Below are 25,075 nucleotides of genomic sequence, written 5' to 3'. Positions count from 1 at the left end.
AGGATCATGCCTAAAACTGCTGAGCCACCCAGGCGTCCCAATAATTACTATTTTATCAAAAGGTCAACACGTTCCATTCAGAGATGTTGTTCCAGCTGAGATGTTTTCTGTGGTTTTAAATAATTGGTACAAGGAATGAAAAGTACATTTAGAAAAGCTGCAAGAACGGAAATGGAAATGGTAACATTGGCCCAGCTGGAAGACTTACACATAGAGGACCAGTCCTCGTGGTCGGCAGAGTTGAAGGTGCTGTCAACTTTGCCCAAGCAGTACACATCCCTTGGTGCCATTAACGGGAACAGAATCTGCAGTTGCTGGCTTATGGCAGTGTTTCTTAATCTCGTGTTGGGAGACCTTAGGTGATGATTATAAAAGAAAAATCAGGGTAACTTCTAAACAGATGGTTGCTATGTATTTTCTTTAGAAGCCAAAAAAAAAAAAAAAGTCACAAAACCAATAAGTAATCAACAAAATTATATATTTGGATATATATGCCTGTGACTCAGGTGTTAGTCTCTGATCTGTGATTCAGGATAGAGGGAGTAGGTGGCCAGCGCTGGCACAGTGACAGGACCCTTGCCGTCCAGTTGCTTGATGGCTCAGTGCCCGTGGACGGAGTGTGTTTCAAGCATAGTTTGCACCATGGTTGTGTGAGGGGTGGCCTGTTTTTCCCAGTCTCCCCACTCTTACTGGCTGCAAGTGGAACTAATAACATACAAGTTAGCAGTTTTCTCTGTACATCTCAGCAGCATTGGTAAAGATTCCGTTACTAGGGACCTGACTTCTCAGTGGGTTGCCAGAGCGCAGGACCTGTAATTGTCATAGTTCGTTCAACGTGGGGCTGCCACCCACGTTAGCCTGATCCTTGGTCACAAGTGAGTGTCGTTCACGCAAACATGTTTGCCTCTGTAGCTCCATAAAGCATCCTTTCTTGTGCTCAGAAGTACTTGGGAAGCACTGGGGTAGAGTTTCATCAGCCAGGCTATATCACTCTGTTGTACTAAAGAGAAACTGAGGCTTGAGCAGGTTGTGGAATTTGCTCAAGGCTTCCCAACTCACGACTGTCTGGACTCCGGCTCCAGCCGGTCAGTTTTGCCCTTCCAACAGTCTGTTATACTGTGTCCCTAAGAATAGCCATTTTTGTGCAAAATGGAGGAATTTATAATGTAGAAATAGTTACCAATTTCCTGGGAGTCCTGTCAATGGTGCGGTAATAGTTCCATTTAAAAAACTATGACTTCGACTTGGAAAATGTCCTGATTCTGTTTCTGTGCTGTTCAGTGCTTGGTTTGTCATGAAAGCATTTCAAAGTGGTTTTGATTCTGTGCATACCAGAGAACCTGAGTTATAGTTGGGCTTAAAATTGGCATTTGGGTTTTTTCCCTAGGGGAAAAAAAGGTTTATTGACAAAATTATGGACTTAAAAAAAAAAATCACTGTTGAGTCATTTAAAAAAATAAAAATGTAGTATATGCTGTATGAACGACTTAACATTTTACAGAAGGCTGGAAAGTAAAAAGTAATTCTTTTTCCCCCTTTTCTGTCCCTGGAGGTGGCTGCTGACAGTTCATGCACTTTCTAGGCATTTCCTGTGAGGAATGGTGTCCATGTGCATGTGTGTACACACACACATGCATGCACGCATACACACATGCACACAACTTGTTCTTTCTTCTTTTCTTTTTATTTTTATTTTATTTTATTTTATTTTATTTTTTGTTCTTCTTAACAGTGTCCTTAGCTTGGACATCTGTCAATCTTTTTTAGGTTTTTATTAAATCCAAACAGATTTATGCAGCCATTGTCTGTCGATCTCATGAGGCTTGCAGGTCGTAGAGAGAGACAGGTAAATACATAAACCAAAGGTGATCAAGCACTCCAATAGGAGCACCTGTGATACCTGATGAGCACAAAATAGGGCATTGACCTTTTGAGGGAGGGGGATAGAGATAGGGGTCACTGGAGCCTCAGTGAGTTGGCCATGCTTGAGCCTAGTTTTGAAATGTGAGTATCAGGCTGGGGTCTCCCTCCCTTGACACCAGATACCAGAGATGCCCCTGTTCGTTCCCATCCAGGGGAGCAGACAGTGCAGCAGAGTGAACGAGAACTCACGGATCTATGCCAAGGAGTCCGAGTCCAGTGAAAAGTTTCGTTTCCTCTATTCTCCAAGCTTTTCCAGTCGCTTCTACAGTCTGATTTGGCAGCAGTTTTTAAAAGGGGTTTCACTTTATCATCTTTCCAGAGATTTCTTCTCTTTTCCTTGAATTTATTTGGCTCTTTTCCTGTTGTTGTGCTCTACCTTCCTAAGTTGGCCATTTGGGTTATTCGGTTGTAGCCTCCACTTAAAAAGGCAGGCATTTCCCTCTAAGGACTGCTTTAGTTGCATCCCACTGGTCTTTTGTTTATTACTGTAAAGCAGCACCCACATTACCCCACCCAGCTCCTGCCAGAGAGGGGCATGGCCAGGCATGGGAGAGAGATGGGAAGAAGTAGAACCGCTCTGCCTACCTGCTGCCGAGGATGCTGCTCCGAAGGACACTGCTGTGGCTGCCTGGCGCAGCAACCTTCCATTCTGTGGACACAGGAAGACACCCAAATACCACTCTACTGCTGTGTCCCACGAGATGTGATTTGTGGCCTTTTTTGAATTGTACTAAAATATCTTCCAGGTCCGTGTTTTGTTTGTTTTTTTTTGACACATGAGTTCTTTAGAAGTGTGTGTTTTCATTTCTGTTACAAAAACAACTCTTGGCTTCTGGGTGGCCCAGTCAGTAAAGCGACTGACTTGATTTCAGCTAGGTCATGATCTCAGGGTGGTGAGATCGGGCCCCCTTCCCCCACAAGCCCAGCAGGGAGTCTGCCTGAGATTCTTTCTCTCCCTCTCCCCCAGCTTGTGCACTTGCTCTCTCACACATGCTTTCTCTCTCCCAAATAAGTAAATAAATCTTTAAAAAAATTAACAACTGTTACTCATAGACTTACAATAATCTGTAAATTTAAATTTTAGAAAATTCCTTATGAGAAGAGTACCTTGGACTGGAATGTGAGATCATGGTGTGCTGAGCAGAGAAGCAGCGGGTCCAGTGGTTAGGAATAGACTTAGTATCACGGAATGTTTTCGGTAATTTAGTAGTAACCTGTTATACGTTAGTAGTAACCTGTAATATGTTTATATACCTCTGTCATTGCATTGATTAAACTTGTAATTAATTGGTTCTTTGAGTCAGCCTAACTAAAATACTATTTTGTTTATATTTATGTACCTAGGCCTGTCAGTACCTGCCCGCTTGGTAGGCACTCAAAAGCTTTATTAAATGATAGGTGAAGAGTTAAAACATTTACACAAAATTCATAAAGCTAGTAGTTTTATAAATACATTGATCAGGAGGGAAAGCTATGGTCTTATAGGTATACTGTAGATTTTCCTTTGTAAATACAAATAATATTCTAGGCATAAATTCCAGAGAGATGTTGGTGAGATTCTTATTTTGGCATAGCCCCAGAACTACACATGAACACATGAACCTCCCATTACTTGTGTTTGCTCTAGAACATCATTTTTAAGAGAATGATCCAAATGCATATGAGAATGGGGACTTCTAATGGGGACTGTCAGTGTGATTCCCTTCAAATTCAGATATAGAAAATAATAGAAAACTGTCCAAAATTTGATTTCCTGGTATCTTCATCATAATTTACACAGCTCAGAGTGAATAGATCTTCCTCAGCTTGCAGCATCCTTGCCATTCCACTTCGATAGTCCTCACTGAGTCTAGAAACTTGACTTGTGTTTCCAAAGCCCCATATATGGTACAAGATCATCAGGAATATATGATTAATAAAAAATCCCTAATTCCTTATTTCTAGTGAATGGTCTAATATCCCATGACAGCACCTAGCTAATCCTGTTTTATAATAACATATACTAACTAGTATGGCCCTTTCCAACTCACGGACTGCTGTAATTCCCACTAACACTGAAGGGTCATCTCATTTTATGGTTCAGAAGCTTGAGGATCAGGGAACTCAGTGACCTGCCAAGGGCACTGGTAAGAGTAAATATTTAAAATCATGCCTCTGTGTGCCTTCTCCAGGTCTTAATTTTTTGTCATCCGTAGGATGGAGCTGGTACTTGCTCGAAGGTTTTGTTGTGAGATTAAATAAGATAATGTTTTAAGACATTTTATTATGGGTTTTGACCCTTAGCAGAGGCTCACGTGGTGAGGGTAGGTATCGGTAGGCTTGCTGGTGTAATGTCTGTTCACACAATTGCTGTGTCTGCCACGATGCTGATCATAGGGTTAGTATACCATCCAAGTGGCGTCCAGGTAAGTGCATATCAGATGCTTCTCAGATTGTCGGAGGTCTCTCCACGGTGGGCTTGGAGGAGGGAGAGCCAGTGCCCTAGGAGCCCTGCCTGAGAGGGAGCTCAGCGGGTTTTGGCACTGAAAGTTGAGTGTGGTTTGGGTTCCTGTATGCCGCTTGTGTGCTGCAGTAGAGGTGCCCCCGATCCAAAAAATTGACTCAGGGGAACCCTGGGTGGCTCAGTGGTTTAGCACCTGCCTTCGGCCCAGGGCGTGATCCTAGAGTCCTGGGATCAAGTCCCACATCGGGCTCCCCGCATGGACCCTGCTTCTCCCTCTGCCTGTGTCTCTGCCTCTCTCTGTGTCTCTCATGAATAAATAAAAATCATTAAAAAAAAAAAAGTTTGACTCAACTGCATTGTAAGTTAGGCTATGTTTACAGTGTATCGGAAGCGCTTATTGGTTGAGAGAACTCTGCAGTAAATCTTTTTGTAATATAAACATGATTCATTTGTTTGTACAAATTCGGAACGTTTTACATTCTAAAATCCTGGCACACGTACTCATGAAAGTGACACTGTTAAGGGTTGTGGTTGTGAAAAGCCTAAGTAAGAGCTTTGCTGTTCAGCATAACCAGGTTGCAGTGATAAGGGATCTGTGCACAGCGGGCTGGTTACTGTGACCACAAGAACCTCTAGATTTCCATTTTGTTTTATTTGGCTTGCATGTAATTTCCTGTTAAAAAAATTAAAGAGGAGGGGCGCCTGCGTGGCTCAGCACGGCTGCCTTCAGCTCAGGTCATGATCCCAGGGTCAAGCCCCACACCGGGCTCCCCGCTCAGCAGGGAGTCTGCTTCTCCTCCCCTCTGTGCCTCCCCCTGCTCACTCGCGCTCTCTCTCTCTCTCTCTCTCTCAAATAAATAAAATCTTTAAAACAAATTTAAAGAGGTAAAATCCTATATGTAACAGTTCATTATTATGAAGAAAAGTTGTCAGACTAGAAAGGTATGGAATAAAAAGCGTAACTGTTGTACTTTGTATTACCGGATTCTTGATACATGAATGGTCAATCCTGGTGGATACGGTTGCAAGTACTTAGGGTACAGAAATGTAAATCGTTGAGCCAGGGGGGATCCCAAGATAACTTGGGGGAGCCACGAACCTCTCAGGAATCGCTGTCATCTAAACTTTGAGTGGATCTGTTCCCCCTTGAATAATCAGATGCCCCTGCAAAGCCCTGTCTCCTAAATCATAACCTAACCCTTAAGCAACACAAGAGAGGCATTTTCACGATTATCCAAACCTATTTGAAGCCCGGGTACAGTAAGATGATTCATGTCGCTCTCCGTTTGGTGTTTGTCACAGCAGGTCTTGTACTGGCCTGAGCATTAGTAAAGGCCGCCTGACCACTGCGGGTGTGCTGGTTTCTAGACCCTGCAGCAGGGGGACCGGGCTCAGCACCGCAGGGACACCCCTGACTTCCGGCAGGCTGCTCTGACTCCAGCGGGTGGTTGGGTTTCCTCTGCCTTCCTCTTGATGCCAGTGCGCAGCTAGGGCCTCCTGACCTCACATCGTCCTGGGTTTGCTGGTGGAGTTTGCTGGTGGAGCCGTCATGCCCTCCCCGAGGGCTCAGCTACTGCCGGTGGGCGATTGCCTCCCAGCGCTGACCTCCCCCAGCGGTGAAGCTCCCAGTCTGGAGAGCCAGTGGCAGGGGCAGGTTTCGGGGGGATGGCCCCTCTCTCCTCCTCTTGTTCCCCCTCTTGACCCCTTCCCCACTACTGCCCCACCCGGAGCTGGGCAGTGCCCCACTGGTCTGTTCTGCAGACTCCCAGCCGTGCTGACCCTCCATCTAGACTCCCCCTGCGTGTCTCCCTTACTCCGCCTCCTGGTCCTCCTGCTTCTGGGACCCATGCGTCCCAGAAGAGCATTATTAACAAATCAGCAAAACTGAGAGTATCATGCCCACAAGGAGAGCACAGTGTTCTGAAGCTCAGAAATAAACTTTGCCCCATCTGGATGGCTGGTTTAAGGAGAGGTCAGTTAATGCAGCGGCTTGCTTCAGAGCTGCCGTGATTCCCACATGTGCTTGCAGATCCAGGGTGATGGGCTCTGTGGTGTGTTGGGCACAGCTGCACTCTGGCCGTGGGGTTCCAGGTCCTTTCGGATGCTTTCCGTACAGACACAAACAGCTAAAGGTCCAACTATTGTAAATTACAGAATTCCTATCAATTTCAGTTGCTGACCTCTACTTGCGCACAAGACTTTCTGGACACATTTATATGGTGAGCAACTCTGAAAAAAACTGTTTTGGTCTTTTATTGTCTATATTGAAGAGAAAGTCTACTTTCTCACTCACAGGTAGAGGAAAATTCAGGCTCAGAGCAATGGTGCCTTTCTCAAGGTGATGGAAAATATATATTACCTTTCATCTCAAACACTCAAGTGAGTTTTTCCTTATAAACAACTCAAGAAGATGAACAGCATTGTTCAGGATAAAGATCTTCCAAAGAAATTTAAGCAGTGAAACTCTTTTATTAAATGAAATATTTTTTTTTTAATTTTTATTTATTCATGAGAAAGAGAGAGAGAGAGAGAGAGGCAGAGACATAGGCAGAGAGAGAAGCAGCCTCCATGCAGGGAGCCTGGTGTGGGACTCGATCCAGGGACTCCGGGATCACGCCCTGAGCCAAAGGCAGACACCCAAGTGCTGAGCCACCCAGGCATCCCTATTAAATGAAATCTTATACAGATTTCTAAGATAGCAGTTCTTGTAATACCTATTTAAAATAGTTTGCTTTATAAGCCTATAAAATCAGAGCTTTTCCATGTGAAATGATTCCCCACCCCCCTTCCCAACTCATCTTCAAATCCCAAAGTGCCTGCTGAGGCATCTGCACAGGCCTGGGGCCTAGAGGCTCACAGCTGAAAAATACTGGTTGTATGATGTAGTCACCAGCCAGAGCCAACAAGGTTGAAGTTTTTCATACCATCCCATTTTATTTTGTCTTATGCCAAAACTTAAGAGCTCTGTTAACTTTCAGATATCATGCAGTGCATGCCACCAGGCTGCAAACATTTTGCTTTTTTTTTTTTTCTCCCCACTTGAGGATTTAAATAAAAAAAACATAGCCCTCTACTCCACGCAGATGACAGACCCACCAGTGTCGGTTCGTCTTCTCGGTTTCCTCCTTGACAACCTGCTCGCCTGGGGTTCTCTGGCCAGGAGTCCCAGCAGCAGCTGGTGGGGTGAGGCCACCTTCACTGTTGTTCTTCCTCGTGTTTAAATTTGCCCTGGGAAGGGCAGTGCAATTCCTTGTCTCTGGTCTGGGTCGAATGCAACTAGCAACCAAGTCACCAGGCTTCTGCTCACAGGAGTTTCATCTGGGCCTCAGCTCATGGGAAATGAAAGCCCAGCCACTCTTGTCATTTATAGGATTTGCAGAAAATTGAAATTGTCAGCGGCCTTTGGTTCTTGCTGGGAACCCATACCTGTCCATTCTCTTCTGACCCTGGATGCTGATGTTCAACAAGAGCATGCCTCTGAGAAACCAAGGGCTTACGCCAGCTGTCCTCCTGGCTATTGGGCAAGATCTCCTGGTGTATGACGTTGGCACGTGTGCTTTCTGATGATGGCTGGGTTCCACTCATCCTCACCACCCTGTCTTCTGTGCCACATTCTTCTTTATGCTCCTGGTTTTCTGTCATACGCCTGGCATGATGATAGCCAAAAATTGGCCTGCTCTTTGTTTTATTAGAAAAGATCGTTTAAGGGCCTGAGTGGCTCCTTGGTGGAGCATCCACCTTTGGCTCAGAGCATGATCCGGGGGTCTTAGGATCGTGTCCTGCATCAGGTGCCCCGCAGGGATCCTGCTTCTCCCTCTGCCTATGTCTCTGCCTTTCTGTGTGTCTCATGAATAAATAAATAAAATCTTTTAAAAAAAAATAAAGTTAGGGCAGCCCAGGTGGCTCAGCGGTTTAGCGCCGCCTTCAGCCCAGGGCATGATCCTGGAGACCCAGGATCGAGTCCCACGTCGGGCTCCCTGTATGGAGCCTGCTTCTCCCTCTGCATGTGTCTCTGCCTCTCTCAGTATCTCATGAATAAATAAATAAAATCTTAAAAAAAAAGTTAAAAAATAAATAAGAATCAAAAAATAAAGTCAATCATACTTTTCAGATTTGTTCTGTAAACTTAAAAATTTTCCATGTTTTCACTCGCTAAGAAAATTCAAGTGATAGGAAGGAGAATCAAATGAGAAGTAACATTCCCCGTGCTCCTCCTTCACTGCTCCCGTAAGCACGCTGGAGAATTAGCACTTGACGTTGCCAGCCTCTGCAGCGTGGTCCTGCAGTTGCCGTGGGCAGGGTGTCCGGGAGCCCCTGGGCCACCTGGAGCAGAGGCTGCTGCTGTGCCAGGGAGCAGGTCGGCCCCGTGCTCTGTGGTCCCGCAGCGACCTGTCGGCAGCCCCGTGGGCCGTGCTTCGCTCAGCTCTGGCCCTCTGCTCCTGGGCCCAGGCCCTGCCGTGGATTTGATGCTACACTGTTCCCATTCACATGTGAGTTCCCTCTGACTGGGGTCCAGTTTGGTGGCTGTTGGAGTTGTTCATTGTGTAACTCCAGGCATTTTCTTTGGCCAGCTCTCTGTGTTCCACGGTCATTACTTTGGCACATAATTAGGCCAGCCCCCAGCCTCCTGAAATCGGAGCTCTCCGAAACTCCTGGCTTACAGGCTGCAGTCTTTACATTCACTTATGTCAGTAGCTCAAACAAATGTCAGCCTTCCAAACTTCCCACGAGAGTTTTACTGTTACTGAAATCTGAAATCCAGTAATCTCAATTAACTCATAATTTTGCTAATATGTAGTATTCAACCCCTGAAACCACACCGCACACCAGGATTCTAATGTAACACTCCTGCACTGGAGACTCCCTATTTACTCACTTTTTAAATTTTTACCTTTTTGTGACTACTATCGGCAATCTTATTTTGCCCCTTCTGAATGAACTTTTACTCAGGGGCTCAGATTTCTTTTCCAGACTCTCAAGAAAGTTTCAGAACTGGAAATGTCAGAGAGATCTCCACTGGACAAGTGCCGTGAGTTTTGTCAGCTCCTTTTACTTAGTATTTACACCCATACTTCTGCACTGTACTGAGAAGAAACCTGGGGTCTTTCACCGTAGTCGTACAGCAGCAGAATGCAGTACTGAAATCTGAGCGCCCGGGGGCCTCAAGCATCTGATTCTTGGTTTCAGTTCAGGTCGTGATCTCAGGGTTGTGAGATCGAGCTCCACGCTGAGCCTGGATCCTACTTGGGATTCTCTCTCCCTCTCTCCCTCCCTCTGCCTTCCCTCCATCACTCACGCTCTCTCTCTCAAAAAAAAAAATTAATTAAAAATAAATAAAATAAAATGTAAGGCTCTGAGAGCAGGGACTTTGTCCCTTCTGTCCCTTGCCCTGTCCTGAGTGCCTGGGACAGTGTCTGACTTATGGGAAGTGTGCCAAAAATATTTGTTGAATACATGATGATATTATTTCCATTATTTCTGTTGTTTTGTGTGTATGTGTAAGCCAAACTAATTAGTACCTCAGTATTTTGTTGCAGTTCCATTGCTAGTGAACTGATTGTTTTTCATAGATTTTTTTGTTGTTTTTCATAGATTTTTACTTAGTTATTAACCACTTTCAGACTATGACTCTGTTGTCAAGAAAGTAAGATGAGGGGGGGCGTAGAAAAAAAAAAAAGAAAAAAAAAGAAAGTAAGATGACTATTTCCTTCTATACTTTATTATCTTTGTGGGTTTCTTTTTTTTTTTTTTTTAAGACTTTATTTATTCATGAGACACAGAGAGAGAGGCAGAGACACAGGCAGAGGGAGAAGCAGGCTCCCTGCAGGGAGCCCGACATGGGACTTGATTCCGGGACCCCGGGATCACGCCCTGGGCCGAAGGCAGATGCTCAACCACTGAGCCACCCAGGCATCCCTCTCTGTGGGTTTGTCAGTTGAGGCTCTCACATACAGTAGATTACTCTCCAGCATAGAGTTCTTTCGAAACCATAACCACCACCACAGTCAAGCTGTGGGACAGTTCTGTCACTTTCCAAAATTCCCTGTGTCCTCTGTAGTCCCCTCTTCTCCTTTTGCCCTCACTGCCCCCCCCCCCAGGCCCGCACAGCCCCAGGCAAGTTCCTTTTTTTTTAAAGATTGTATTTATTCATGAGAGACTCAGAGAGAAAGGCAGAGAGAGACACAGGCAGAGAGAGAAGCAGGCTCCATGCAGGGAGCCTGGCGTGGGACTCCAGGATCACATCCTGGGCTGAAGGCGGCGCCAAACTGCTGAGCCACCCGCGCTGCCCTCCAGGCAAGTTCTGATCCACTTTCAGTCCCTCTGGTTGCCTTTTTCCAGAATATCCTGTAAGTGGCATAAGTGTGATGACATGATACATAGCTTTTTGAATCTGGCCTTATCACGTGGCATAATGCCTTTGAGACCCTTTCAGTTGTGCGTATCAGTGGTTGGTTCCACTCTGTCGCTGCGTTGCCTTCCCTGGTGTGGATGTACCACTGTGTGTTCAGCCATGTGCCCACTGAAGGACTTTCGGGTGACTTGGAATAAAGGCACTAGAAACATTTGTGCACAGATTTTCGTGTGGACATAAGCTTTCATTCACTTGAGTACAGTCTAGGAATGGGATTGTTAAGGAGCATTATGGGTTTTAATGACAGATTAGAGATGACAGTCTCCTTTCTAGAACTTCACTAAACACCACATAACATTGGCCATTACTGACTATGTGGAGAAATATCTGGTGGTCATTTGTTCTCTTTTCCAAACAAGAAGGAAAACAGTTGTGATACAGAATCGTGGAGAAGGGGGTACCTAACAAGTTGAAATGTCCCTAATGTTTCTGATTTCTGTTTTCCAACCGAAAGGGGTCTCTGAGTGCTACGAAGAAAGACAGTCAGTGGTTATCCTAGCACTTAATTGTCTAACTTGTGTTTGCCCACCCAGCTCACTGGTTTACCTTGTGATTTTGTTGAGCGTTTGATTCTCTTTGTCAGTAAGTGAAGGAGCAGCCCACTCTTGGCGTACACCATCTCCAGGCCACATGTGGTGGGAGGATCCCCGGTGGTTCTGAGCACTGTTAGGAAGGAAGGATGTGTTTGGGTACGCGGAGGACTCTTGGGAACAATGATGGCTCCTCATGCTGCTGGGACCATCAGAAAGGGAAGACATTGGAGAGAGGAGGGCTGAGGCATTAAGTAAGAGGCTTTGGCTTCTCTGGCAGTTGTGTTCAAGTCCAAAGCAAGAGATAATCCCCAGAACTGTGACTTTCTGGCACACAGCCTTTAGATCTTCTCTCCGGGCAAGCAGTGTGCCCTTGGGTTATGAGAATTTATTAAAGAGCTTAAATCTTTGTACATTTAGGTCCAGAGGCCACCCATTCTGGGATTGATCTTCCTTTAAAATTGATTTGTTTTTTATGTTAATAGTTAATCAATTCACATGGTTTAAAATTCATGAGTTTCAAGATGGACGCATCTACTCCTCATCATCCATCAGGGCTCTCAATTTCTTGTGATCCTGCCAAAGATATTTTATGCATATATAACTAGATATGTACAAATGGCAATATTTTTTTTCTCACACTGGTGAGGTATGCGGCCTTAAAAAAAAAAACAAAACACATGTATCTATTAATGTGAATGATCTTCAGGATATTGTTCAAGGAAAAGACCACCATTTTCCTATTGTTGGAATTTAGATTGTTTACAGTCTTTTTTTAATATAAACAGTGTTGCCTTGAGGAACTATGTTCATAAGTCATTTCACTCATACCCGTGTATCTGAGGAAAATCCCTAAAATGGAATTGCCAGGCCCAGGTGTTTGAAGATATCTTTGGTATTGTCAGATGCTCTTTACGAGATCACACTATTCCAGACTCCCACCAGAAACATCTAAGAGTACCCGTTACTGCCTCCCCTAACACAGTGTGCTCAAATATTTTGGCCTTTGGTAATTTGATAGGTGGAAAATTGCACTTAGGATAGTTTTAATTGTTGTTTCTCATATTATTGTTGAGATTGGGCATATTTTCTTGGGCTTCAGAGCAATTTGCATTCTTTTTCTGCAAACTTTTTGTTTGTATCGTTTGCCCACATCTTAATTTTTCTTCTAAGTTGTTTATCTTTTCCATCTATTATTTAGGAGTTTTTTCGCTTTTTGGTTTTTGTTTTAGATTTTATTTATTTGAGGGAGGTGGTGAACACAAGTGAAAGGATGAGCAGAGGGAGAAGCAGCTCCCAGTTGAGCGGGGAGCCCAATGCTGGGTTCTGTCCCAGGACCCTGGGATCATGACCTGAGCCAAAGGCAGACGCTTCACCGACTGAGCCACCCAGGCACCCTATTTTTTAGAAGTTCTTAATTAGAGAAATCAACCCTTTGCCTGTTACCCTGAGTTGCATTATTTCCCTAGTTTATGATTTATGTAAGTGATACTGCTCCTAATTACTTACAAAACAAACTTTATATTTTGGGTTGCATTCGTAGTGGTATTTATTCAGAGTTTTGAGTCACTTTAATTTGATAAAAATCATCCCGTATAGTTTCTTCTAACATTTTGGTGGTTTGCATTTTTACATTCAAGATGCATTGTGGACTTTCCATGTATGAAGATTTACAGTATGGCTCCAAGTTAAAATTTTCTTTCCAGTTCTGTGGCCAGTTTTCTAGTGTCACATAGTGACTATTCCTTTTCCTCTGGATTTAAAATGCTACCTTTATCATCTATTAAATTTCCCTACTATCTGGGTCTATTTCTGGACTCCTCCATTATGTTCTACTGATCTCTCAGGCGGCACATACCATGCATCACAGGTTGTAAATTATCATGGTGATGTAACATCTCATAGAACTAGTCTCCTTTTTCTTTTCTTCAACATCTGTTGACTATGCTATTAGAATTTTCAAATCTGCCTATCTGGTTTATATCACCTCATCACACACCCCCAAAAGGAATTATTTTCTTTAGGATTCTGTTATCTCTATAGACTTGACTTTGGGAAAGTAGACACATCGAGGGTGTTAAAACTTCGGGTCATGTGGGTGGCTCAGTCAGTTAAATGTCTGCCTTTGGCTCAGGTCATGATCCCTGGGTCCAGGAATCAAGCCCCACATCAGGTTCCCTGCTCAGTGGGGAGCCTGTGTTTCACTCCCCCGCACTGTGCTTTCTCATACTATCTCTTTCTCTCTCTCTCTCTCTCTCTCTCTCTCTCAAAATCTAAAACAGAAAAAACCCACTTTGTATCCAAAAACATGGTGTGGCTTTCCATTTGTTCTGTGCTCCTCAGCTGTGTTTTAAGTTTTTGTCTTATCAGTGTTTTGATCATTTCCTGTTAAATTGATTTATAACATTTTAACTTATAGTTGCTTTTGAAAAGAAAGACTTTTCTTGGGACGCCCGGGTGGCTCAGTGGTTGAGCATCTGCCTTCGGCTCAGGGCGTGATCCCAGGGTCCTGGGATCGATTCCTGCATTGGAATCCCTGCAGGGAGCCTGCTTCTCCCTCTCCCTCTGCCTCTCTTTCTGTGTCTCATGAATAAATAAATCAATAAATATTTTTTAAAAAAGAAAGAAAGAAAAGACTTTTCTTCTAGCATATTTTCTCATTGGTTTTTGTTTTGTACATGATGCCTTACTAATTTCTGCACATTAATTTTGTATCCAACTGTCTTCCTGAAATTCTCTTCATGCTGATAGTTTTCAGTGAATTGTCATGGATTCTTTCAGGCATACGGTCATATTATCTGCGAGTAATGACCGTTTTACTTTCTCCTTTTCAATTTTCATATTATTTCTCTAGTTTCATTACATTAACTAATACTTTCAGCCCATTAATAGTGGTGGCTGTTTCATCCTTGCTTTATTCGTGATTTAAATGCAGTGTATCTCATTTCCCATCAAGTATGATGCTGGCTTTTGGGAAAGATAGATCTATTTTGTCAAGTTGAGGAAGTATCCTTTTTTTTTTTTTTTTAAGATTTTAATTATTTATTCATGAGAGACACAGAGAGAGGCAGAGACAAAGACAGAGGGGCAGGCTCCTCGCAGGGAACCCTATGCGGGACTCAATCCCGGGACTCGAAGATCACGACCTGAGCCAAGGCAGATGCTCAACCACTGAGCCATGCAGGCGTCCCAAGGAAGTAACCTTCTTATGTTACTAAGAATTTTACCATGAATGGATATTACATTTTAAGAAGTGACCTTTCAGCATCTCTAGAGATAAATATGATTTTTCTCTGGAGAGCTATCAATATAGTGAGTTGAATTAGTATTTTTTCTCAATAATTGAGCTATCCATTCATTCCCAGACTAAATACCATGGGATTAATGGGATTATGGTGTAATATTCCTTTAAGTTGCTCCTGGATTGTATTTGCTAATATATGTAGGACTTTTGCATTGATACTCACAAGTGAGAAAAATCTAGTTTTCTGTGGGAATGGGTATATGCATGTGTATAGATTTTGTCTTATTTTGGTGTCATTATTAGCTTTATTTTACTTAAAAGAAGTTCCTAACTTCTGTTTTGGAGTAGTTTAATATTGGAATTTTCTGTTCTTTATACATTTGGGAATGATCTCTGAAACTCTCCGGGCCTGGTGCTTTGAGTGGGGGCTTATTTATAACTTTCTCTACTTTTCCTGCGGTGACCATTTTGCTTAGGCTTCATGTCTCCTTTATAGTTTGGGTTAATAATATTTTCCGAAAAGAATAACTCATTTTATCAGCTTTTCAAATTGACTCATATGCAGTTGAACAGTGTGTTCTCTTAGTATTCTTTATATTACCTCTATATCTCTCATATTTTCCTTTTATTTTAGAAATTGTGTTTGCTTTCCTCTTTTTTTTCTTGATTAGTTGAATAATTTGATATAGATATTTTTTTCCCTAAAAAAAGAACCGTTGAACTTATTTACAGGCCAGTTTTGCCAGTTTTTGTGAATGAACCATGAACACAACAAAGAGCATTGGCTCCATGTCCAGGGTGCAGCATTCCACATGTGCCGATTAGTCATACCTTATTGATGTATCACGTAGCTCCTTTATGTCTTTTTTTCTTCTGGCCTTTTTTCTGTCGTGAGTGAAGGGGGTGAATTAACAGGTCCAACACCTGATGTGTCCTCAATTTTCCCTGTGGCCACCGTAGTTTCTGCATTAGGAGCAGATGCCGTGTTACCTGATCGCAGAGCGTCCTGCCCCGGGTCCTCCCTGCAACCTGCGTGGCGCCCACCTGCATAGGGTCCTCCTTTGTCCCATTCGGTCCTTGCCGCTCTGAGCTCAGCCTTGTCTGATGTGAAGATTACAGGCCCTGATTGATCTCTTCGCTCTTGCTTCATAGCCCTTTGCTTAGCCTTTCCTCCTCTTGTAGGTGCGTCCCTGTCATACAACAGAAAATTGGGTTTTGCTTTGAGATATAATCTGAGCGTCTGTTTTTAATAGACGTTAATTTAACCCATTTATTAACATGACATGTGTTTGGCATTAGTTCTGTCACTGCTGCTTTGGTGTCACTTGAGGGGATGGTTTTTCTAAGGGGCTTTTAAAACTTCTTCCTCTCTGCAGCCTCTTTGCTTTATGTTGTTTGCGTGATTTTTCTAATACTTGGGAGTTTTGTTATAATTGTTACCCTTGCAATTTTTTACTGTGCTCTACATCTGCTATGTTTTAGCCGTTATTTAATCATTCCGTCTTGTGAGCAATGATGAAAATACTGTATCTCCTCTCCTTTCCTTCCTCCTTTCTTCTACCAATTGGTCTCAGTTATTTACAGATCTCACCTTTACTGGTTGGCGTTTACCTTTGGGAAGCTTATTTGTACTCTGTGATTTGGTTTGTTAACTTGAGATCAGCACTGTCTACGAGAAATCGTGGTGATGTGCCTGTCCTGTCTGTCCCATCCGTTATGACAGCCTCTGGCCATAAATTGGCTTATAAGCACTTGAATATGTGTCTAGTATGACTGAGAGGCTGAACTGAAATTTTATTTAATATTAATCAGTATAAATTTGAGTTTTAGTAGCCACATATGGCTTGGGGCTGCTATCTTGGAGGAGCATTTTTTTTAAGTGTATTTATTTATTTAAGCAATCTCTAGACCCAGTGTGGGGCTCAGACTCAAAACCCCAAGATTGAGAGCCACCTACTTTTCCAACTGAGCCAGCCAGGAGCCCCAGAGAGCATGGTTTTCATGAAGTATTTGTAAGCCCCAGCTGTGAGAGTCAGGGGCGGGAGAAGCACAGACAGTATGCTTACCTCTCAGATTTTCGCTCCCTTCCTGTCCCAGCTGGTGTTACTTAAGTCACCTCTACACTGTCAGGTCTTGTATTTTGCATTCTTTCCGTCTACCATCATCATCATTATCTTGTCTTACTAGAGTTAAATGGATTCAGTCTTCACAAACCGTTTTTTTGACTCAGTTTTTCTAGCCATGCTGTGGATGCTTGTATATGTAGTAAATTCCTCAAGGAGGATTTTCACACAGCACTCCTTGGGTTTTGTTTGTTTCTGCACATTTAAAACTCCTTTATACTGGAGTGACTATTTAGGTGGGTATAAAATTCTGTGATCACGCTTTGTTCTTCGAGTGCTGTAATAGACATGGCCGTACCTTCGTTTTGAATTGCATCTTGCTATGGAGAAGTCTGGTTTTTCTCCCCTCTTATGAGTGACTTGATCTTTCTGCCTGACTCCTGAAGGATTCTTTGTTTTTTTAAGTAGAATAATTTTACTAAAATCTGTCCTTTTCTTGACTATTTCTGATTCATTTGCCCTTTCAGTATATTTATTAAGATCTTATTTGAGGGATCCCTGGGTGGCGCAGTGGTTTGGCGCCTGCCTTTGGCCCAGGGCGTGATCCTGGGGACCCGGGATCGAATCCCATGTCGGGCTCCCAGTGCATGGAGCCTGCTTCTCCCTCTGCCTATGTCTCTGCCTCTCTTTCTCTCACTGTGTGCCTATCATAAAAAAAAAAAAAAAATTAAAAAAAATCTTATTTGAGAGAAGAGAGAGCATGAGTTGGAGGGAGGGGCCGAGGGAGAAGGAGAAGCAGACTCCCCACTGAGCAGGGAGCCCCACACAGGAGGCTGGATCCCAGGACCCCAAGATCATGACCTGAGCTGAAGGCATATGCTTCACCAACTTACGTACCCAGACTCTTCAGTATTTTTAAATGATATCAGTACCATTCCTTCAGTATTTTAAAATTTTATCAGTAAATATGTATTCTCTTCCATTCTTTCAGTTTTCTCATTTGGGGATTTCATTATGCACGTGTTGGGTTGGATGTTCCTCACTACCCCTCATTTTGTCACTTTCTTGGCGATTCTTTTTAATACTTAAATTTTTATTTAATTTGAATTTTCTCACTTCTGCCTATATGTACTTTTTGCCTCTTTGAGTTTCACCTCCCTTTCTGTAGTGTTTTTATTTTTTTCTTCCACTTCTTTCCTGAGTTTTTCTTCTATTTTTCTTTCTGTGACCTCATCACTTCATCATTCCTGAGCTTTCACAGCTGTTTTGTGTCCATCTTTTATAGAAACAACTTAGGAAATTCATGGCAAAACGCATGTTGATGATTTTCATCTGCTTCATGATACTTTTTTTTTTTTCTGGTGAATGGTCATTTATGAATATTGAATATTGTATAATGAATATTCAGTAAGCATTCCTCAAGGGCCTGTTTTCACTTGCCCCTTGTGGAGTTTACACTCCAGGAGTACAGATAATAACTAAGGGATTATAACTTATGTATATGTATCTATATATATTTTTTAAGATTTTATTTATTTATTCATGAGACACACAGAGGGAGACATAGGCAAAGGGAGAAGTGGGCTCCCTGGGGGGAGCCCAATGTGGGACTGAATCCCAGGACTCTGGCATCATGCCCTGAGCTGAAGGCAGATGCTCAACCACTGAACTACCTAGGGGTTCCACTTATGTATATTTTAGAAGGTGACAAGTGCTCCAGAGCAGAGTTGAGGGAGTGGTGGGGAGGGGGCAGTTTTAAATAGGATGGTCAGGGAAATCCTCACTAAAATGGTGTTATTTGCACAATGACTTGATGGAAATGAGGGAGTGTGAGTTAAAAATGATCTGTGATGCTTGTTAAAGACAATCAGGCAGGCTTTTTCAAGGGGAACTGTCTTGGTGGGTGCGGGGACCACTGCAGTGGAGCATTGTGGTAGGAGAGAGAACAGACTCCACTCCGAGTACAGTGCCGGCAAGGAGCAGGGGTCTGGGACATCAGTGGATGGGAAATTCCAGTAGACACTGGGGACAGAGTCTAAGAGTGGACTCTGGCTAAACCAACCTGACAGGATTCTTGCTGAAGGCAGGCCAGGGTTACTGAGCTTGTCTGGGGCGCTTGGGGAGGGTAAAACCCAAGCAAAGGTCATCAGTTATGGGGGATGATGGCTAGAGCCATTAGGAGAATTCTTGCCGCTGTGACAATGCCCAGATGAACGTGGAAGTCTGGACGTCGAGGCCTGGTTGAGAAGAGCTCTAGGAAGGCTGAGTAGAGTTTGGTCAAGGAGAGGATTTTAGTCACAAGCCATATGAGGAGCATCTGGGTGGTGCAAAGAACATGTGCAAATGCCCTGAGGCTAGAATTTGCAGGCACCTAAGACTAGCAAGGAGGCGGGGAGGGAAGAGTGAAGGGGGAGGTGACTGGGAGGGGGTATGAGAGACCCCCCCTTTATAGGCCATCGAAATGACTTTAGCCTTTACCCCAAGTGAGATGGGGAGCTGCCACAAAGTTCTTTTAAGCAGAAGAGTGGTGTGATCCATCTAGTATTCATCACCTGCCACTTGGATTTCCCTCTTGTCCCTCTTTCCCTCATGTTTACATCGATTCCGTCTCTTTGCGGGAGGTGAGTGTCGCTAGGCCAGGCTGGCCGAGGGTGGATATGTGAGCTCCTTTATCCTTTCCTCTTCCACCTGGGGAGCAGCAGGGGAGGTTTTCACGGCGGGGCTCCCAGGATGTCCCCCGGCCCCAGGGCCTGGCTCCCAGGGTGCCCCCTGCTGGAATCACTGTCCCCCAACTCCAGGGCTTGGCTCCCATGGGTGCCCCCTGCTGGAAGCACTGTCCCCCGACCCCGGGGCTTGGCCCCCATGGGTGCCCCCCGCTGGAAGTACTGCCCCCCAACCCCGGGGCTTGGCTCCCATGGGTGCCCCCCGCTGGAATCCCTGTCCCCCAGCCCCGGGGCCTGCTCCCATGGGTGCCCCTGCTGGAATCACTGTCCCCAGACCCCGGGGCCTGCTCCCATGGGTGCCCCCTGCTGGAGTCACTGCCCCCCCGGCACAGGGCCTGGCTCCTGCCCCTTTGCATGGTGTGACCCCCGGCCCTTGCTCTTAGCGGCTCCGTCGCGCCTTCCTGGCTCCCACCTGTGTGCTCGCTGCACCACCAGCAGGGTCTGTGCCTTATTTCTCTTGTTCTTGTGGGTGATTTCCAGAAGGCAGGAGTGGGGATGCTCACCGGACCCCCAGAGTCCAAATTGAGAGTTCAGTATTTAATTCTGGGGATCAAAAGAGGCAAAGGTGGTGGTGGTTCGAGAAGACCGAGGCCTCGGAGCGGACCGGGTGAGGCTTCCGCCTGAGACCCCGTGCGACTGGTACCTTCTCGGTGCTTCTTCCTGCCTGAGCTTGGCTGCACGGCCGGCGGCGGGGGGTGTCAGCTCCGGTGGCCCAGCCTGGAGTCCCCGCCAGGGATGGTGGCGCCGCAGCGGGTACCCCCGCCCCCGAGTCTCCAGCGGGCAGGTGTGGGGCCCGCGTGGCTCTCGGCTGCACTTCTCGGCCTTGCGCAGCCCGGGGCCCCTGTGATGCTGTGCCGGCCGCCGCCCTTCCCCCGAGGATCACCGCCGGAGCCGTGGCTTCTGTGCATCATTTCTGGGGTTTGCTCCCCTCCTTGAGTCCCTGAGTGACCTTTGCTTATGAGGTTGGCTGGCCTCCCAGCACCATCCAGAGCCACATCTTACCTCCTCCCTGCTGAGAATTCTGGACGAAAGTTGGTGAGGCCTTGAGTTTTCCCTTGGTTTTAGTTATTCAGGTTCATCTGTGCTCCTGGACCAGAATTACTCAAGCATCATCCGGAGTGACTAAAACTAGTGAGGTCTTACATGTCAGTTGTCTTGGAATGGAAAAAAAAAAAAAATCTTCCAATGAAAAAGCAACAAAGGATTGGTTCCTCATTACCATGGGCCTTACCCATTTGTTGAACTGTCTTCTGTTTCTAAAGTTCTGTTTCTTAAAAATAAACAAGTCATAATAAAACATACAATTCTGTTTCTTGGCTCCTTGGGAAACACTTGGACAAATTCTCTATCCCTCTTTCATTGGTGTTGATTGAATAGACCTGCCAAACTTACCTACAAATATTTTATTAATTTTGTATTTCTCTCTACTATGTTCTTTTTTTCCTTTTTTTTTTTTTAATTTTATTTTTTCATGAGAGACACAGAGAGAGAGAGGCAGAGACACAGGCAGAAAGAGAAGCAGGCTCCCTGTGGGGAGCCCGATGTGGGACTTGATCCCAGGATCTTGGCATCACGACCTGAGCCAAAGGCAGAGATGCTCAACACTGAGCCACCCAAGCATCTATCTATCTATCTATCTATCTATCTTTCTTTCTTCTTTCTTTCTTCTTTCTTTCTTTCTTTCTTTCTTTCTTTCTTTCTTTCTTTCTTTTTTCTTCTTTTTTTTGTAAGATTTTATTTGTTTATTGGACAGACGGAGAGCACAGGCAGGGGAAGGGGCAGACAGAGGGATAGGGAGAAGCTGGGGCTGGATCCCAGGACCCTGAGATCATGACCAGAGCCACCCAGGTGCCCCTCTACTATATTCTTTCTTAATTAAATCAAAGTGACAAAAGAGTCCCTTGGGTCATCAAATATTTACTCTGTTTCCTTCCAAGAACTTTACTTCCTTTTCCTTCTTGAGCTATAGGGATCAGGGAAGGAAAGGTTCTATTGATGTCACGACTATAATATGCCAATCAGTGGTCAGTCCAGATCCTGTTCCCATGAGATTAACAGAAAATGTGATTAGATAGGAGCAGAATGTCCCAAGTGCTCCTGTATTATATTAAGTGATAAAGGTCATGCAGTTATTTTGGCTTACTTTATTTCTGAGACTCACTTGTCAAGTAAATTTTTAAAAATGTACTTGTGGATTTAAACTTTTAAAAATTAGATTTCTACTTAATTTCAGTTGTACAAGAAGTAATAGAATTAATTTTAATTGAATTTAAATTATTTCAGAGGAATTTTCATTTAAATTTGCTTATGCACTTTTTATGGGAAAGGAGGACACAAACACAAAATATTAGCACATTTAAGGGACATCAAATATTCCCTGCTCCCCAAATTTCTCATGCTCTGAGAACTTGGTAAAAGTTTTTTTCACCAGATGACCAGAGGAAATAAGATTTAAACACCAGTAGGACAGATGGTTTTTAATGCTTTGATCTGCAGGCCCATTTTAATTTTGCTGGTTTTCCTCTCTTTGTAATTTTTTGCCATTGTATGACCATCGTATTAGCATTTGACAGCAGTCGTGCCACATTTTCTGCAGTCGTATTACCATTTGACAGCAGTCGTGCTCCATTTCTGATGGTCGTTTCACCAACATGTTGTTTGAATTTATTGTGGATTCTCTTTCCGCTCCAGTGGATGCTGTGTAATCTCCTGAACTTCCTTTTCCACACAAAACCCCCATAGCAAATTGAGACTGTCGGGTTCTTTGGTGACGGGAAGGAACTGCCATCCAGGAGAGAGTATAATGTCCATATTTTGTTACTCTGCAATTATCTTCAGATAGATGAATAGATGATCTGTTGTGAAATCTTTCTTAAATGATTTATGATCCAGGGAAATCTAGGCTCGAATGTCTACCGAGTGACCCGGGCAGGGGAAAGATTGGGGAAGACTTCGCAAAAACAGTGAGGTGCCCCCTGTGTTCTGTGGATGAGCTCGAGACCCTCTGTGAGGCTGCCTGGGCAGAAAGAGCACCGGGCCAATGGTTGTGTTAAATTGTGCATTTGAAAACGTGTAGTCATTTTAGCATAACTGAGAAAGAACCCAAAGAAAAGGGTTTTATCTTACCGTCTTTTTCCTGAAAAGGTTGTTTATACATGGTTGTGGGTAATGTGGCCATGAACCTGCCCCTTGCCTCTGACCCTTCTCTTTGCCCTTTGGAGTCAGACATTTGTTGGGATTCTCCCAGCGGGGAGTGCGGAAGCATCTGGAAGGCTGTGATGGCCTGAGATCTGTTGCCCACTTCAGTGCTCCCAGCAGTGCTCCCAAGCACTGTGCATCGGCCCTGCCCCGTCATCCTTCCTGGCTCTCCAGCCCCTACCCAAGGCTTTGCCTTCTCCATCCCAGCATCCAGGTCTCTGGTCTGCAATAAGTGCTCACTGAATATCTTAGAACAAATTGATTGCTAAGGAGATCTACCTCTGCTAATAAACAAGGTGGATGCAAAGACATGTTAGTGTGACCGGTGGCTGTCTCTTCTCCTAGGAAGTGCTCTCAGGCGTGGTGGTCATATCTGGTAAGGATTCAATCCAGCACCAGGGAGTGTCTTTGACGGTGGAAGGAAGCGTGAACCTCCAGCTCAGTGCCAAGAGTGTGGGTGTGTTTGAGGCTTTCTACAATTCCGTTAAGGTAAGAACGCTTAGGTTGCACATTTTTAGTTCATTATCCCAATGTGTATGGTGGTGGTTTTTTTTTTTTTAAGATTTTATTTATTTATTTGAGAGAGAGAGTGTGTGCGCACACGGCAGTGGGGATGGGCAGAGGGAGAGGGAGAAGCAGACCCCTCGCTGAGCAGGAAGCCCAATGGGATGCGAGACTGGATCCCAGACCCCTGAGATTGTGACCCGAGCCAAAGGCAGGCAGACTGAGACTTAACCGACTGAGCCACCCAGGTGTCCCATGTGGTGGTTTTTAATTTGCTCTCTGGCTTTACTGTTGTTAACCTGTCGGTATTTTGCAAGGTATAGCAGTGGTCCTACTTTTAATACTTACTAATCAAACTGAAAAAGCATTCACATGTTCTGATTCTGAATATATCCTGCTCTTGTAAGTCTGCCTGTTTTTATTCCAATAAGGTAGGATTAGGAGAAGTAGAAGTGCGCTAAATTCAGCTTTTAAAGAGACCAGAGCTCTTCTGAGAAGTGCCTGTGGCTTCTGGCACTTACCTTCCTCAAACAAAACTGTTATTTTGACTGTGTACACGGCAGCTCTTGGATTTGATACTCGGGTAAGATGCAGATAGAACAGTGGCCATTCTTCCCTTTTTGTCATTTTGGGTAGAGGTGTATGTTCCAGAATATAAACTCCTTTTCTATACTTATAGTTTCCTTTTCCTGAAGGACATAATAAGGCTGAGTTTTGAGGGGGCAGGAGGTGAGAGGAAGGACGGACGGGTTCTAGTTGGCCACATTCAGATCCAGGGCCTCCCTGTCATCTTCCACAATCTCCTTATTTTCCTCCGGAAGCACTTAGAGACTCACTTCAAAAGTTGTAGATTTTCCGAGTGATGCAAAACCAAAGCTTAGAATATGTGAACTAAGGAAGGTGTGATGGCTGCCTTTGGGCAAGTCCCAGTGTAACGCTGAGGTGCGCAGGGCTGAGGACGGGCCTGCTCCTCCCCGCGCGGTGGGTGGTGGGAAGGCTCCCAGGAGGCTGGCGTCCAAGGCGGGCACAGGGTGGTGAGGAGCCCTGGGTTCAAGTGGCAGCCCACCTGGCCCTCCTACCTTGACTGAAGGTAGGAATGCCTGTCAGGACGGTTGTTAGGACAGTTAACTGAGCTTTTGGGGGATAGGAGAGGAAATATGGCTTCAGATGTGCCCCAGACATGGAAGCATCCAGAACTGTGGATGAACCGTAATTGTGCCAGAGACTTGAACCACCTGGCCACTCCCCTGCAGACACAGCACGGTGCTGCCCAGGACGCAGGGAGGGTAGCCCCCGAGGGCTCAGGGCCTGAGGCTTTCGAGAGATCATTAACAGACACGGTAATTTGAAAGTGCATCCAAAAGTGCGCGTTGAGAGATTCGGTTGCTTTTCCTTTACAGCCTATCCAGATTATCAACAGTACCATCGAAATGGTGAAGCCAGGCAAGTTTCCCAGTGGCAAGACAGAAATTCCTTTTGAATTTCCTCTGCACGTGAAGGGCAACAAAGTTCTGTATGAGACTTACCACGGCGTGTTCGTCAACATTCAGGTGAGAGTTTCCTAATCCCGTGCAGGTGGCTTCCTGGCTTTCTTCTGCAAAATGGCTCCGTCTTTCTTTCACTGAAAGTTACCAGATGGACCCAAGAGTTTAATACTGTAATCATGCCAAGACCACCCATCTATGTTCTATTTTGATTTCTCATTTTGCTGTGCAGAACACATTTTATGTGTGGCCATGATTTTTGATAGGAATCCCGGAGAGACCCCTGCTCTAGCTTCTTTTTAAAAAATTCTGTTGTTTCTGTTGGGCCCTATTCAGGCCACATTGACACCGTGAGGGGTGCTGGTAGTGTTTGGTGACAGATATGCCCTCCTCTCTGGCACCCGCACTAATTGTCTGTTCTATACGCATAAATATCTCTTTGTTAGATATCCAAAGGCTACTACTCTAACATAGGCTTGTATTCTTTATTGAACAAACCTTGTAAATGAGGGGAAGTGAATTTATGACTTCCTGTCTACCTCCGCTGGCCC

General features: G+C 44.7%; 1 protein-coding gene across 2 annotated transcripts in view; it reads left to right on the top strand.

Annotated features, from left to right (window-relative positions):
- The window catches only part of VPS26C (VPS26 endosomal protein sorting factor C), a 44,531-nt gene that overhangs the window by 1,765 nt on the left and 17,691 nt on the right, over window positions 1–25,075 (top strand). The window contains exons 1-3 of one of the 2 annotated variants that reach the window (XM_035709373.2): window positions 2,992–3,121; window positions 22,882–23,025; window positions 24,441–24,590. In XM_035709373.2, the coding sequence (XP_035565266.1) occupies window positions 3,113–3,121; window positions 22,882–23,025; window positions 24,441–24,590 (303 nt within the window). In that variant the 5' untranslated portion in view covers window positions 2,992–3,112. Of the gene's footprint in view, window positions 1–2,991; window positions 3,122–22,881; window positions 23,026–24,440; window positions 24,591–25,075 lie in introns of those variants that run through there. The other variant, XM_025450004.3, reaches the window with a different exon arrangement.

Source organism: Canis lupus, chromosome 31 (assembly GCF_003254725.2).
Source record: "Canis lupus dingo isolate Sandy chromosome 31, ASM325472v2, whole genome shotgun sequence".
Lineage (NCBI taxonomy): Eukaryota > Metazoa > Chordata > Mammalia > Carnivora > Canidae > Canis > Canis lupus.
Note: the sequence above shows the minus strand (reverse complement) of the source record. Positions and strands in the feature narration are given on the sequence as shown.